At 41.6% G+C, this 14,886-nt stretch overlaps 1 protein-coding gene across 1 annotated transcript in view; it reads right to left on the bottom strand.

The window, feature by feature from the left end:
* Positions 1 to 8,036, bottom strand: part of LOC310815007 (RNA-binding Raly-like protein) — a gene marked incomplete at both ends in the record, with an annotated part of 36,536 nt that extends 28,500 nt beyond the window's left edge. Inside the window, one exon of the mRNA XM_083684609.1 lies at positions 7,781 to 8,036. Coding sequence (XP_083540735.1) covers positions 7,781 to 8,036 — 256 coding nt within the window. The remainder of the gene's footprint in view (positions 1 to 7,780) is intronic.
* Positions 8,037 to 14,886: the final 6,850 nt, after the last annotated feature.

Below are 14,886 nucleotides of genomic sequence, written 5' to 3'. Positions count from 1 at the left end.
GTGTGTGTGTGTGTGTGTGTGTGTCTATTTGAAATTATGTATTTACAGTTGATCAAAGGAAGTCTTGGTTTATACTTATGAAAAACACACTGCCATGGATATATTTACTTCATGAGCCTACTCAGGTTTCTTTTGTTTTATTAGGACAGATTAGTCCAATATTAAAAGACACAATGTGCATATAATTCCATGAAAGTGCAATTTCCAAATATGTGTTTACATAAAATCATAAGGCAAATGTACTGTGAACTGTTTAGGAAATAAGATGTTTGAGTTGAGAGTTGAGCTGAGTAGAGAGCCATGTATCCAACAATGATAATATGCATACCATTTTTGTTGATAAAACAACAACAACAACAACAACAACAACAACAACAACAACAACAACTGTATGTTGTATTCAGCATCCGATAGGGTTCTCTGACATGCTGTTCATTCAATGTTATTTTCCTGGGTATAGAGTACTCTCATGAGAACACAGTATCATCAGTATTGTGCCCCATGTGTGGACTAATCTTATACACTCACCGGCCACTTTATTAGGTACACCTTGCTAGTACTGGGTTGGACCCCCTTTTGTAGCCCATCTGCTTCAAGGTTTGACGTGTTGTGCGTTCAGAGATGGTCTTCTGCATACCTTAGTTGTAACAAGTGGTTATTTGAGTTACTGTTGCCTTTCTATCATCTCGAACCAGTCTGGCCATTCTCCTCTGACCTCTGGCATCAACAAGGCATTTTCGCCCAGAGAACTGCTGCTCACTGGATATTTCCTCTTTTTCGGACCATTCTCTGTAAACCCTAGAGATGCTTGTGTGTGAAAATCCCAGTAGATCAGCAGTTTCTGAAATACTCAGACCAGCCCGTCTGGCACCAGCAACCATGCCACGTTCAAAGTCACTTAAATCACCTTTCTTCCCCATTCTGATGCTCGGTTTGAACTTCAGCATGTCGTCTTGACTATGTCTACATGCCTAAATGCATTGAGTTGCTGCCATGTGATTGGCTGTACCTAATAAAGTGGCCGGTGAGTGTACATACCCAGCATGATGAGGACACATTGCATATTCTGCACTTAGGCCATGCAAACTTGATTCATTGTTTAGCGAAAAAAACAAAAACGTATCAAGGTGTATTGAGTGTACAAATTAATTCATTGATGTTTTGGTTATGGAAATGGTGCATTAACCTTATTAATAATAATTGATCATCTTTTTTTAATTTAATTTGTATTTGTTTTTGAAAAGTGTAAGCGGGGCACCCATTAAACAATTGATCAAGTAATTAATAACTAATCAATTCTAATGATGAAATAATTTGCATCATTTTCTAAAAACAATGTCCCTTTAAGACCTCAGTCAGACCTCATCATCCGTTAAACCATTAGTTTATATGGCCTTATGGGCATTTGTATGTGTAAGAGTGTTCTGAGGACATTGCTGTGTATATTCCGTATTGAGGGGTATATTGCTGTATACTCAGCATTATGACCCAATGTAGTACTCTGATGAGGACACACTGTACTGTATGTTCAGCCTCCACCTCAGTCTCTCAGTGTGATTAGTGAGAGGGCAGAGAGACAGCCAGGGTGCATTCTAATCACCCACAAGGACAAGAAGTGACACTTTCTAATTTGTGTTATGTGACATTATCATTATTCCAGTGAGGTGTTCTCACTCCGTTATAAAACCCAATTATTTACTGAGATGGAGAAACCCCAAATTCCCCTTTTATTGTTCTCTCTCCCTCTCCTTCATTGTCTTCCATTCTCTCTCTTTCACACACACACACACACACACACACACACACACACACACACACACACACACACACACACACACACACACACACACACACACACACACAGTTTTGCTTTATTAGCATGAAATACGTTTGTAAATATTGCCAAAGCATGGATTATATGGAGCATTTAATGTGAAATCTTGGACCTGATTTTGGGTCACTATTAGTGGCTAATTGTAAAAAATATATATTCTTTTTTATTTCATTATTTTTTAATGATTATGAAAGAAAAGTTGAAAGATTGTGGCTTTTTTAATGTTTTCAGTATTGGGGTCTAGACAGATCCCTCTTGGTAAACAACGTACAGTATGCAAAATATGTTGGCAGTATTGCTTAGTTGTTTAAGAAGCAATGATTGCACAGCCTTTCCTCCCTGGGCAGCATTCCGATGGCCAGGGTGTGCTCACTGAGTCTGTACATTGTCAAGGTCTTTCTTACTTTCTGATCAGTCACCACAGTGAGATAGTTTGCTGTGGTGTACTGTTTCTTTAGGGCCAGATAGCACTGCATTTTGCTCTGTGCTTGTGTTTGTGTTTCCCAATAGGTGATGCAATTTTCCATTGAGTGTGTTATAATTTGGTTGACTCAAATTGATGGAATGTTATGGCCCTGAGGCTCTAATATGTTGGAGCAGGTGAGTGAACTGGACCACCTCTCCCTCTCCCTCTCCCTCTCTCTCTCTCTCTCTCTCTTTCTCTCTCCTTCCATCCGTTCCTCCATCCATCCTCTCTCTCCACTGGGTATTTTCTGTGCTCGGTGCTGCTTGCCATGCATCATGTTGGTCCAAAATGACGATTGATTGCAGCCTCGCTGCCTTTGTAATCCGCTTAGGATGGATTTTGCATCTAAATCACTTTGTTATGTATGTGCCTAACTCCCGCCAATGTCATTTGGAGACACTGTGATGGGTGATCCATCACACATTATCCCTCACTACGGTCATTAATGTTGTAATGTAATGGAAACTGTCTCTAGGTGTCCAGGTGAAATACACACCAATGTACTGAATGCATGAAACGTAGGGCAGGTACTGTATAGCCCTTAGCCTTTGGATAGCATGAGGAGATACAGTATAGAGTTACACTATGTACAAATGCATATAAGCTCATCAGATCTAGAACAGTTATTTGTGCAGTACTCTAGGTATTCAGTACATTGCTGTTAGGACTCTACTGTATATCGCTCAACAAAAAACAAAAGATGATGAGAAAAATGTCTTCCCACCACTGAGTCTCTCTGGAGATGTAGTTAGTACTTCCTTTCTCTCTCTCTCTCTCTCTCTCTCTCTCTCTCTCTCTCTCTCTCTCTCTCTCTCTCTCTCTCTCACTCTCTCGCTGTCTGTCTGTCTGTCTGTCTGTCTGTCTGTCTCTCTCTCACTCTCACTCTCACACACACACACACACACACACACACACACACACACACACACACACACACACACACACACTTTCTAACTCTCTCTGACTATAGAGCTGGAGGCTCAGGTCTCTTTGAACTTGTCCATTCTAACAGTGTGTTGTGTTATCTTTTCAGTGTCCTTTCTAACAGAACCTGCCAATCACACACTTCTTCTACCCTCTGGGTGCAAACACAAACACCAGAGCCTGATCAAAACACTGTCACAAACCACCAACAACCACTACGCTACTAGAGGGAACCTGCTCAGTATTCACCTCACAACATGCGTCATGGATCCTTTACACAGCTGTCTTGGACTACTATATGTGCAGGCTTTGGCTCCAGACCAGCATTAGCACACTTAATCATCTTACTTGATCTCACTTCATCTTATCTGATTGGTTGAATCAGATCTGTAATTATTTGGGCACACCCTGTAGCTCTGTATACTGTCAGGGGAATCACATTCAAACAATTTAGCTATTCACAGTTATAACTTTCCTTAATAGCCATGCATAAATCATACAATGCTCATCAAAGCTACAGGTTATTGACCAACAGGGGGAGACCTGTCAAATTCACCCTGTCAGCAAGCGAGACACCATGCAAAACATAATAGAAAACATATAATATATTGTTCTGGCCTTTTCATTGTACCAGCTCAGGGAATACACACTACACCCCCTCTGAAAACCCACCCACAATGTAGTGTGGCTTGGCGAACAACACCTCTGCAATGTAAGTAAACAAACCGAGAGCTTCTGCTGGTCAATTCTGGAACAGTTTGTTTACTTACAGGAAGTAAACAAACACAAACCAAACAATCTCAAACATTGCAAAACCTTCATGTGCCAAATCAATATGAACACCACATAAGGGATTAGCTTTAGATGAATTATAGATATGTTTCAAGTTTCTTCTTTTAGGACATGCAGAGAGTCCGAGAGTACAAACATCTGTTCATGCTTTAGACTGAGGCTTGTTTTTCCCCCTATTAATTTCTAGACTGAGTTTGCAGGACTTGAGTATATATGCTAGACATGGTGTGCTAGTCCCCAGGCCCCTACAGGACTTCCTCTCATTGAGCATATGTGCACTTGGACACTGTGCTGTGCTGACACACGGAGAGGAGGAGCAGTGCATGCTGGGACGGCTCCGGGCAGAAGGTCTGCCATCCTATAGTCCATAACCGTGGCAGCCCAGTGAAGGGTAAGGTAGGGAAACTGTCTGCTCAAAGGGAGTGACAGGGTGCCATGAATGCCCAACCGAATGCCAACTGTCATTATGGTACCAGCAGGAAACTTGCACAGTCAGATATCAGCCTAAAGGAGGGAACCATTCAACATTAGCTGTAACGAGAAGGAGAGGGGAAGCACTTTGCTATGCACCAAACAGCTTGCAATGTCAGACATGTCACGCCCCCCTCATTCTAAGCCATGACAACTGACCTTTCCTATGTTATTCCGCAGTGTGCTTTAAATTATCATAAATGCTGTTAAAATGTCATTAAATGTCATCATGTCTTAGTTGTAAAACTCTTGTACCTGTGGGTTTTATAACTTGTAACATTGTGTTTTATAACTTTTAAAAATTGCAGTAAACTTAACACTAAGACTTATTTTCAGATGCTTTGATTGTGAGGCGCACAATACGATTGAGTGGGAGACAATTAGAAATGTATCACTATCACCTCTCCAGAGCAGCAGCAGCAGCAGCAGCAGCAGCAGCAGCAGCAGCAGCAGCAGCAGCAGCAGCAGCAGCCTTGAATTTATTTGTGTGATGGCCAAGGTGAAAAACAGGAGCTTTCTTTACAATTGCTACTGCACCTCAAACAACCCAGAATGCACTGGTAATGGAGCAAAGAGAGACCTGTAACATACACAGATGGCATTCATTTCATAAAAAGGTTCAGCATTCTGCCACTCAATACGTTCTATGTCAACAACTAAATGCCTGTGAACATGATTAATTTCTGCCTCTTTTTTTTTGGAGCAGTATAGACCACATACTCAGTAACCAGTGCAGTAACAAATGCATGAGCTGTGTTAAAATCTTGAATGTAATGTAGTATACCCCCATTCATAGTTGATAGGGTAATAAAACATGCGTTTTTCACTCAGTGTAGAAGGAAAAGGAATCCAACTCAGCGTGCATATCTTCTGCATGTTCTATTCATGTGCTCATCAGCTGCATGTCATCCTCTACACACGAAACACACACACACACACACACACACACACACACACACACACACACACACACACACACACACACACATGAACTGCTTTAATCAAGGGAGGACTCATTTCAGTGGTGCACCATGTAATGTTTTCTGAAGGGTTGATGATCGTCTTAACCAATGAACTTACAATGCATTCACGATCAGTAGGGGTTAGCCTACCAGTCTCCCTCCTTCCTATCACAAGATTAACAATGGCACATTTGTATTGCTATTTTCATCTGAGCGTTCAGGCCACCAACAACTGGCAGGTAAAACACAATTCACTTTAACAAGAGAAACGGTTCAAAGGCAGCCCTTTGGGAGAGCCATTCTTCAATATGTAATTGTGCAAACGTCAATTCACTAGAACTATACTACACCAATATAATAAAACATGTCAGTCTTTAGAATCAGAATGAGAGTGTGCTTAATTGCCAATCAGGCATGTATTTCCCACCATGTATCTGCCACATGATTTTAGATTGAGTAATCATGATTACAGAATTGCATCTTAGCCATGCTGGAATGAGATGAATGACCTTTGAATTGATGAAAAATCCTTAACATTCCAATGGAATATTTGACCAAACCCATGCCATAACACACAGAAGCTAGGACAAGTGAGTAGGTATTTACACACACACAGGCACACACACACACCTACACCATACTGTAACATGCATGCATGCACGCACACATGCATGCACGCACACACGTACAGACAATAACCAGCATGTTACTAAGGACAGAAAAGCTTTTACATTTGTATTCTGATATGGCTCTGTGAAGAGAAAATAGCCTGAGATTGTATGTTTCTTGTGAAAACAGCAAAGAGAGTGGCTTTGTAAAAGAAATATTTACAGCCAAGTCGCTTATCTGAAGGAAATGTCAGAGTATCACTATGTAACATCCAGAGGGGCCTCTCCAGGACACTAGTGAGGACTGCAAAATCGATACTTGGCAGTTTGAATGGCAATGGTATCGCAATGGTGCCATTAGGCAATTCCCATATTCTGTTTAGAGTACACACCAAATACACAAGGGATGGCCTAAGTGCCTTAATGTCTATGACATCATCACTCAGCTAGGAGGGTTTATCATTATTCACTTTGTAGCCAACATACCTGGTGTGTGTTGCTTGGAGATGGGAACTAGGATCATAGATCTCTCTCTCTCTCTCTCTCTCTCTCTCTCTCTCTCTCTCTCTCTCTCTCTCTCACAGACACCATTATGACTACTAGATAAACTCCACTCAACATACAGTAGTTTCCCATTTTCAGTGTGAGGTGACCAATGTTAGGCTGAAAAATATAAATGTTTAGGAAAAGTCTGGGACTGGTAGCAACATGGGTTTTATTTCAACAAAGTTACTTGATTTTCAAAGTGAACCAGCTTGGCGCTTCTATTGTTAATGAAAGTCGATTGGCTGTACTGCATTGTGTATGAAGAGCTGCTGTTTTGTGCCACAGAGTTGCATCATAAAAAAAAATAAGTCAAGTGAATAATGACAGTCTAGATGAAGGGTAATGTCTAGCACTGCCTTGTTAAAAGCAGTGGTCCCGAGAGGTCAGAAAGAGAGAGATAAAGTCTGTAATTTAACTCTGGGTCTCCGAAGGTGACACACAGAAGAAGTTTTAACAAGTTAGAGTTAGGGTCCATATGGCTGCTGTTTACAACCTCAACTACTGAAGTCCATAATTGAAGAGTCACAGAAATAACAGGCAGATGTTGGTGAACCATGTCAAAATCGATGGATTATCTTTGGAGGGAATTAGGTAATTTCAAAGTGAAGTCTGTGGACAGCAAAACAACGACAACAAAAAAACAACAACAACCTGCAACAGAATGGCCTTGTATCAACCCATACTGCTTTTTCTGTTGTGGTTTTAACCACAGCAGTGACTTTGACATACTTTAGTGAGTTACTAGTAAAGTTACTAGAGTCTAGTGAACACTCCAAACTGTGACAGTAGTGCCCTAAGCTAATGGATTCAGCAGGACTTTCCCCAAAACAGCACACTATGCAGAGACAGCCATGGGAGCATCTAAACAAGACTAAAATACGTTGGAGGCATTATGCATCCCCTTGAGGTACATTCCACTATGCCAACAGAGTGCATGCTGTATGTTTCAAAACTCTTGTTGTTTCCATTGGCAAAGGTTACAAACATAGGCAGTCTTTGATGCACAGATGGAATGTTTTAGAAAATGTTTTACAAGACCCCCTATATCTGCAAGACCATTTCCTGTAAATATGAAGGCAGTAAGTGGTAACATCAATCAAAAAAACAAAAATAGCAAATGATTGCAATTGCGATTGTCTGAAACCAGCTCGGAAAATGAAGGAAAACAAGGACTCACCAAGAGGTTGTCCGGCGATGACACGGGCGTTTTCTCCAGCCACAGCGGCACGGGCGTTCCTCTCGCTGATGTACTGTACAAAGGCGTATCCCTTGTGCACGGAACAGCCCACTATCTTGCCGTACTTGGCAAAAATTACCTCAATGTCAGTCTTCTTGACAATGGCTGTGTTGAGGTTGCCAATGAAGACTCTGGAGTTGAGAGAGCGTGGGTCATTCTTGTTGGTCACGTTGCTGGTCTGAATCTTACCGGTCATTCTCCTCCGGTTGCCCTCCTGGGATACACACAGAGGGGGACAGGGCTTTAGAGTCTTTGGTCAGGCCTACCCCTGCAGAGATTTGTCCTAGATATCAGTGAGGAGAAGACAGCATTAGAAATGTTTTGTATTGTTTGGTTAGATTCTACAGTGTATGTGTTGCTACCTTGCTGGAAGTCTTATAGAAGCTCTATTTTAAACTGACACAGGTTTTGGGATTGCATTGTTTTATCTCCCAGACATTGTCAAAATGTCACCCTTTAAGACATGGTTTCTGTGCACTCATTTAGAGGGGCCTTGCCATGACCTTTACATAACATGTCATTTATAAAGATGACATCAGGCTGCATGGTGTCCTGGAGTCAACAGATATAGAACTCAGAGACATAGATTTATGCTGTTCTGTGGGGTAGTTAGTTCAATGCTTCTCAAAGGGACATCACTGGACCTTTTGTTCACATCACAGAGTACCTCAGTGGTCTCTGACAATGTCTAACTGTGCAGTGTGACTTACTCGACATTACAATTTGTAGGTCTTATTTTTCTAGTGGATTCTGTCCTTTCAATAACACATCACAATTTAGAGGCTTATGGATGTGCAATTTTGAAAAATTTGAAGGACATCATATTGACTTTCATAATAAAGAGGCCCTGTTGTATTATAACATCATTCACTGTTGAAGTGAAATATTCAATAGTTGTCATGGTCTCCTGCCTTAGTGACCCTGAGACATAGATACTGTAACATCTATTCAGGTTTGAGATTAAATACCTCAATAGAATTAGTTACCACGATAACACACACACACACACACACACACACACACACACACACACACACACACACACACACAAACACACCCACACACACACACACACACACACACACACACACACACACACACACACACACACACACACTGAGCCTGTATTGTTGTGTGGTGCCAAAGCTAGGTATTCATTTATTTTCCCCTACTGTGGCTTATCAGTGTAACAGTTCCTCACAGCTCAAACAACCACAATGTGTGGCCTGTTAGGATTATCCTACAACACAACAAACCCTTTGGAAACATAGACAGGACATCTATGTCTCTCAGATGTGCACATCCTCCCTAACAATCACACTCTCTCATTGAATGTAAATAATATGTTCATTTGAGCATAAAGTGAGTATGACGGTTTGCCATTTACACTGATTCATGTCAGTTTACAAATTATTGTCACTAATTAATTGTCTATCAATTATTTGTGTATTTACAGTATTGGTTGAAAACATGAATTGATTCACTTATAAACCTATTTAAATGTTCTATGAAAGGTATTATAATGTAGTACTATACAATCTCCTCAGCAGCGCCCCACTGGTGGAACGAGCTTCCCACTGCTGTCATGACTGCAGAGTCACTACCAATCTTCTGCTGTAGATTGAAGACCCATCTCTTCAGGCTACATCTTAACTGTCCCTCTTAAAGACCTCTTCATCCCCACTACCCCCCTGTACAAGTTTCTCTCCAGTAAATACATTTTACATTCTTCTGGCATTGTGACTGCCAATAGCCCCTGGTCCTAGCATAGATTACTTCTTCTTATGATGACTGATGGATAGATGATTGACTTAGACAAATGTATTAGTTGCTTTGGGTAAAGGCGTGTGCTAAACGCCATACTTGTAAATGTAAAAGTCATCACGTTTCAGATTATGTTTCTGTTTTGAATGTTTAGAAGACCCAGTGATGTCCAAGTCAACCCCAACAAAATGTCATCCACCATTGAGTGACAGTGAAGTTTTCCTCCAAAAGTTGCTTGTCTCGTACCTGGACGAGGGAGGAAGCTGTCCACTCATCCAGGAAATAGAGAGCAGCCATGTGATTTACAGAGGAGAGATTCTCTGCCTGGCATCCATTACACCAGAGAATGAAACCACTGTCTGTTCAGCGGCCCATTCATGAAAATAAATAATGTTCCTTTATTGCTTTTTCTAACTTTTGACATAAGCTTACACCATGACATAGTTCATCTAACATCTCAATGCAATTACTATCTGACATATCTATGGAGATAATACAAGTTTTGGCCTTGTAGGTACTCTGTTTGTTAAAGAGTAAACTTGAGAGAGAGAGAGAGAGAGAGAGAAAGACACATGCAAGTACAGTATGCTTATCTACATAATGAGCATCTAGCAGTAATTTACGGCTGCAACTCTCACACCCATATTGATGTCGGCAGACAGAGCATCAACAACTTCATAAATCAACATAGAGGTTTTAGATTGCCTCTCTTGTCAGATAAATCAGAAAAGGGTAATGATCACATGAGCCCTCCCCACCTCCAATACGTCCTTGTCACTGTTATATTTCATGTATTTTTCTCTGTTTTAATTTTTTTTCAGCACAGGGCTGTAATTGATTTCATCTCCACTTGTCCTGCTGGCACTGCTCTTTAGTTTATTTACTCCATCCGTGTCATGCAGGGAACATTGGGAAACAAATACGGACAGTGCTGTACTGTAAATCTTACATCATCATATGGAGACAGGTATCATGAATAACGATGACCAATGTCATTGCAGTGATTAACATATTATGTAATGTCCCCATGAAATGTCCTAGTTCCACATCCCCTGTAATGTCCCCTGGTCATAATCCCAGTAGAAACACTCTCTGACTCTCCACTTGCCGCTGAAATAACCATAGCAACCATAGCGTGAAATCATAATCTTCACTGCCACCACAGACTGTTAAGAGAAGAGGTTAAAGGTAATTTCCAGTTTTGCTAACTATACGTCATTTGCTTATATACGATATAAAAGTGTCAGGCCACAATGTTGTAAATAGAACCAAGAGAGTGTTATTATGTAACACGCAATGTTTTTTTGAAGAGCAGCAGTATGAAAAGCTTGTCAAAAGGTTAAATAATATCTAAGCCAAGCAATATTTATTTTGGCAGAGCATTTAAGATGTTGTAATATGCACTACAGAAAAGTCCTAAACTTCATTATACGATTATAGCCAAACATTACCAAGCCCAGAAGGGAAATTGCTGAGTCTACGTTTAAGGTCAAAATCAATCACTTCTTCATACTCTACAAAAAAACGAGTGACTGCATTGCCAAAGTTTCTTAATAAGGCCATGCCCCCAATGTCAACCTTTTCCCATTGTACATGTAAAAAATCATGTCAAATATATATTTCTACATTGGGATATTGTGGATATCTGGTAAAAAAAAGCCCTAGAAAATTAGCAGTCCGACACTAGGGCTTGCGGTGAAATTGCTTGTGCACTGGTAGAAAGGGTTCTCAATAGGGCACCATTTCAGTTTGAAGAGGCCTGCCAGTGGGTTCATAAAGATATTCTCCAGAACTCCTTGAATTGACTTCCTGACTTCCTGTGTAATTTTCAACTCCACTACTTTTTATTTCCCCCTGCCACAGTCTGATCATTGCCAAGGCAGCCTGAAAGAGCTGCTCAGTCAAACCGAAAAGAAAAGCTTGCCTCACGCACCTCTTCGACAGGTGTTTCCACTGTGACAGCACACTGCACAACACCACATCAAGATCCCATAGTCTATAAAATGCCCTGTAATCCTTTTTTGACTACTTAATGGAATCACTGATAATACCTTCTCTCTTGCCTGCTTCTGTGGGCCTACAGTACATCAGTGGGTCCCAAACAAGGCTAAAATATATGCAGGGTATTCAGTCTTACCCTCTAACCTTCTCAATGCTACAGTGTACATTGAAATTGTTTATTCATGGCCTTATGACAAAGATGTGACAACATGTCACCATAAACAACTCTGAATTATTTTTCATAATGTGCTGGGTGTGAATTTTGCGACACAACATCACAGAGTCTGAGTGCCTTATTCATCTCCCAACACAGCACTAAAACCCTTCTCTGTAGAAATGTTCTCCTCACCTGGAGCAAAGCTCATTTCACTAGAAAATTGTCTCTGCTTCTCAGCCCCCCCCCTCCCCTCTCTCCCTCATTCTCTCATTCCCTCTTTCTCTCTCTCAGTCTCAGTTAATTCAATGGCCTTAAGCAGTGATACAATTAGCAAGGGAGCAAATGGAGCCATCTTTCATTTGGATACCTGCAATGGGGGACAAGTATGGGTTGGGGGAGGGGGGGGTTGGGTAGTAGAGGACTATGTGAACAGGAGCATTGCTGATACCCAATGGTTTACAGGGGGACTTGTAATTGCCTGAAAGGAAACTTGTCAGGGAGACATTTTTGCAGCGACAGGATTTAATTGCTTTCTAAAATGCGGTAGAGCTACACGTTGTTTACACTAATCTGTTCAAACACAAAGAGGGGCAAATACAAAGAGATCAATCCCTGTCTAATTGTAATTCAATGTGATTGGTAGGCTGGCTCCAAGGTGTTGATTTATCATCATTAAAACCAAGACCACATAATATGGATGAAGCTCTCCGTATTTGGAATCTCATAATGGTGGAACATGGGAAAGATAACTAAAGGTTACAAATGTAACCCAGGTTCTCTGAAGGAGGTGAGGGAGACCCCCATACTATGGGACATGCACTCTTGTGTACCTTTCACTGAAGACCCCTATTCAATCATGCCTGGTACAGGCCGGTGACGCTTGCAAGGAGAACGCCCCATCCCTTATCCAGTTTACCACATTTCACAAGCTCAGTGCAAGAGGGGCAATGAGGTGAGAGGTCTCCCTCATCTCCTTCAGAGAACCTGGGTTACATTTGTAACCTTTAGTTCTCTTTCAGTTGACTTGGTTCGAAACCAGCACCAAAGACTGTATACTCCAGAGAGGGCGAAGTCACATCCAGGCTGTAAAACCATTGAAAGGTATGAGGAGAAGCCCAGCCTGTGCAGACAGCGCCTTACCCCTGACAGGCTTCGCAAAGCAGAAAAACAACTGATCACAAACGTTGAATGACCCCATCCTGTCCATGTAAACGTGCAGTGCGGCACTGGACAGAGGGTGTTAATACACTCCGTTTCCGGGGAGGAAAAGGGCGGGGAATGCAAAGGGAGCAGTACTGCAGGATTTCTGCTGTACGCCTTGGAGCTGACTTTGAGAATGAACGCTGTGTTAGGGCATAACGTAACCTTAGTGTTGCCGGGGGCAAACTGAGTGCATGTAGGGTAGACCGAAGAACACGCAAGCCACTCACATGCTTGGCCTTGGCCAGAGCGAGTAGCAATGATCTGTGATTGTGAAGAAAAGTGGACATTGCATGTTTTCTCATGATGCAAACAGATCTACAGTTGCCATAGTGTATCTTGGACATTCCCCTGGAAGAGGTCCTCCCTGCGACAGTAAGACCGCTCCTGTGTTCAGCTTTCCTGACACATCAGTGGCCCTGAGGGACAACAAATGTTTACAACCCCCCCTTTCATTGGAACCAGAAAGTACAAGCTGCGGTCTGTAGCCCTGTAACACTGTGTGGTGGACCCAGGGGTAGACCCAGGGGCAGTTTGTCAACATCAACGCTTACCTCTGTGTTCTTGGACAACTCCAACTCTGCCAGGTAGACTGACAGGAGCATGTTCACCTTCACCTTTGCCTGAGCCGCAGAGCGTTAAATGCAGTCGTAGATGTGAAACCCAAACCGATCCGCACCACTGGGAGCAGTAGAGGAACTAGCCTTCGGGTCGAGATACTACAAATGCGAGCTGGCCAATCTTCCTGCAATCTTCCTCATCGAGCTAGCAGGGGGTTTTCTGACAAAATGCCACCATATAGGTGATATACAGTATGGACACTATAGCCCAACCTTATTGCATAGGCATTGCAAACATCTCAAACATTTACTGCTTCTTACTGTTTCATTTTGAACCTGACTAGTTGCTATGTTTGCAGTGCACACATGGTTTGCCCAATGTTAATACCTTAACATTCCACCTCTCCCTACATCCCTCCTCATTTGACCCCTGTTTGTGGCTTCAGCTAGACTGTCAGGTTCCTTGCTCCACGCCAATCCATTATCCACTGTAAACATGTCTTGAACTGCAAGTATGCCCCCAGATCGACCTTGGACATCAATCTGTCTGCCATCTCTTTGTAAATACACCAGTTTGTGCAAGATGATACCATTATTGGCACCTTGCAGTGTACAGAAACAACAGTGTGATTGCTGCTGGGTTCAAAACTGATTTGTATTGATCTACAGATATGAAATCTGATGTATGCAGTAAAAATTGAATAGAGATATGTTGTTTACTTTTCAAACCACCACCATCTGAAACACCGATGGGTCAAACTATTCAAACAGACTATTATGCATTTGGTGATGCGGTAACTGAGCCTGTTGAGGGTCAACGTTATTTCCTAGCTTTTTTAGATAAGATATGAGCCCACTCTGCTATCCTTGTTAAAATTATCATTAGCACTCTAAGTACCAGGTGCAGCTGCGAAAAAAGGAAGAGGTGCTTTAATGGGAACAAATTAACATTTGTTTATGTGCACTCCACAGGAGAAGTAAAACAGTGTCTCTACTCTTCATTAGAATAGATAATCCACACTCCAAATATAATGAGCGTATCCTTCAACTAGGTAAACATTGCACCAATAATACACAAAGTACATTTCAGTATCAAACGTATGCTACTATTAGAACGGGAAATGTGTAAAGAAGAAACTTTGGCACTGATTAGATGGGAAAATGTTTATTTTTATCTTGTTCTCAACTCTGGACAATTAGCGGTTGAGAAAGCTTATTTTTGTTTCTTCAATAGCACAGTTTGAAAATTCTAACAATTGGGAGTTTTCCAAGACTTTGGTGAAAATCACAGCAGGAGTCCCTCCAGAACCCTGAAAGTGCTTTAAGTGCTGAAATGCCTGTATTTGGCAGCATGATGACGGCCC

Source organism: Argentina silus (assembly GCF_951799395.1).
Source record: "Argentina silus genome assembly, chromosome: 1".
Classification (NCBI taxonomy): domain Eukaryota; kingdom Metazoa; phylum Chordata; class Actinopteri; order Argentiniformes; family Argentinidae; genus Argentina; species Argentina silus.
The sequence above is the reverse complement of the archived record's forward strand: the minus strand, read 5'-3'. Positions and strand labels throughout refer to the sequence as shown.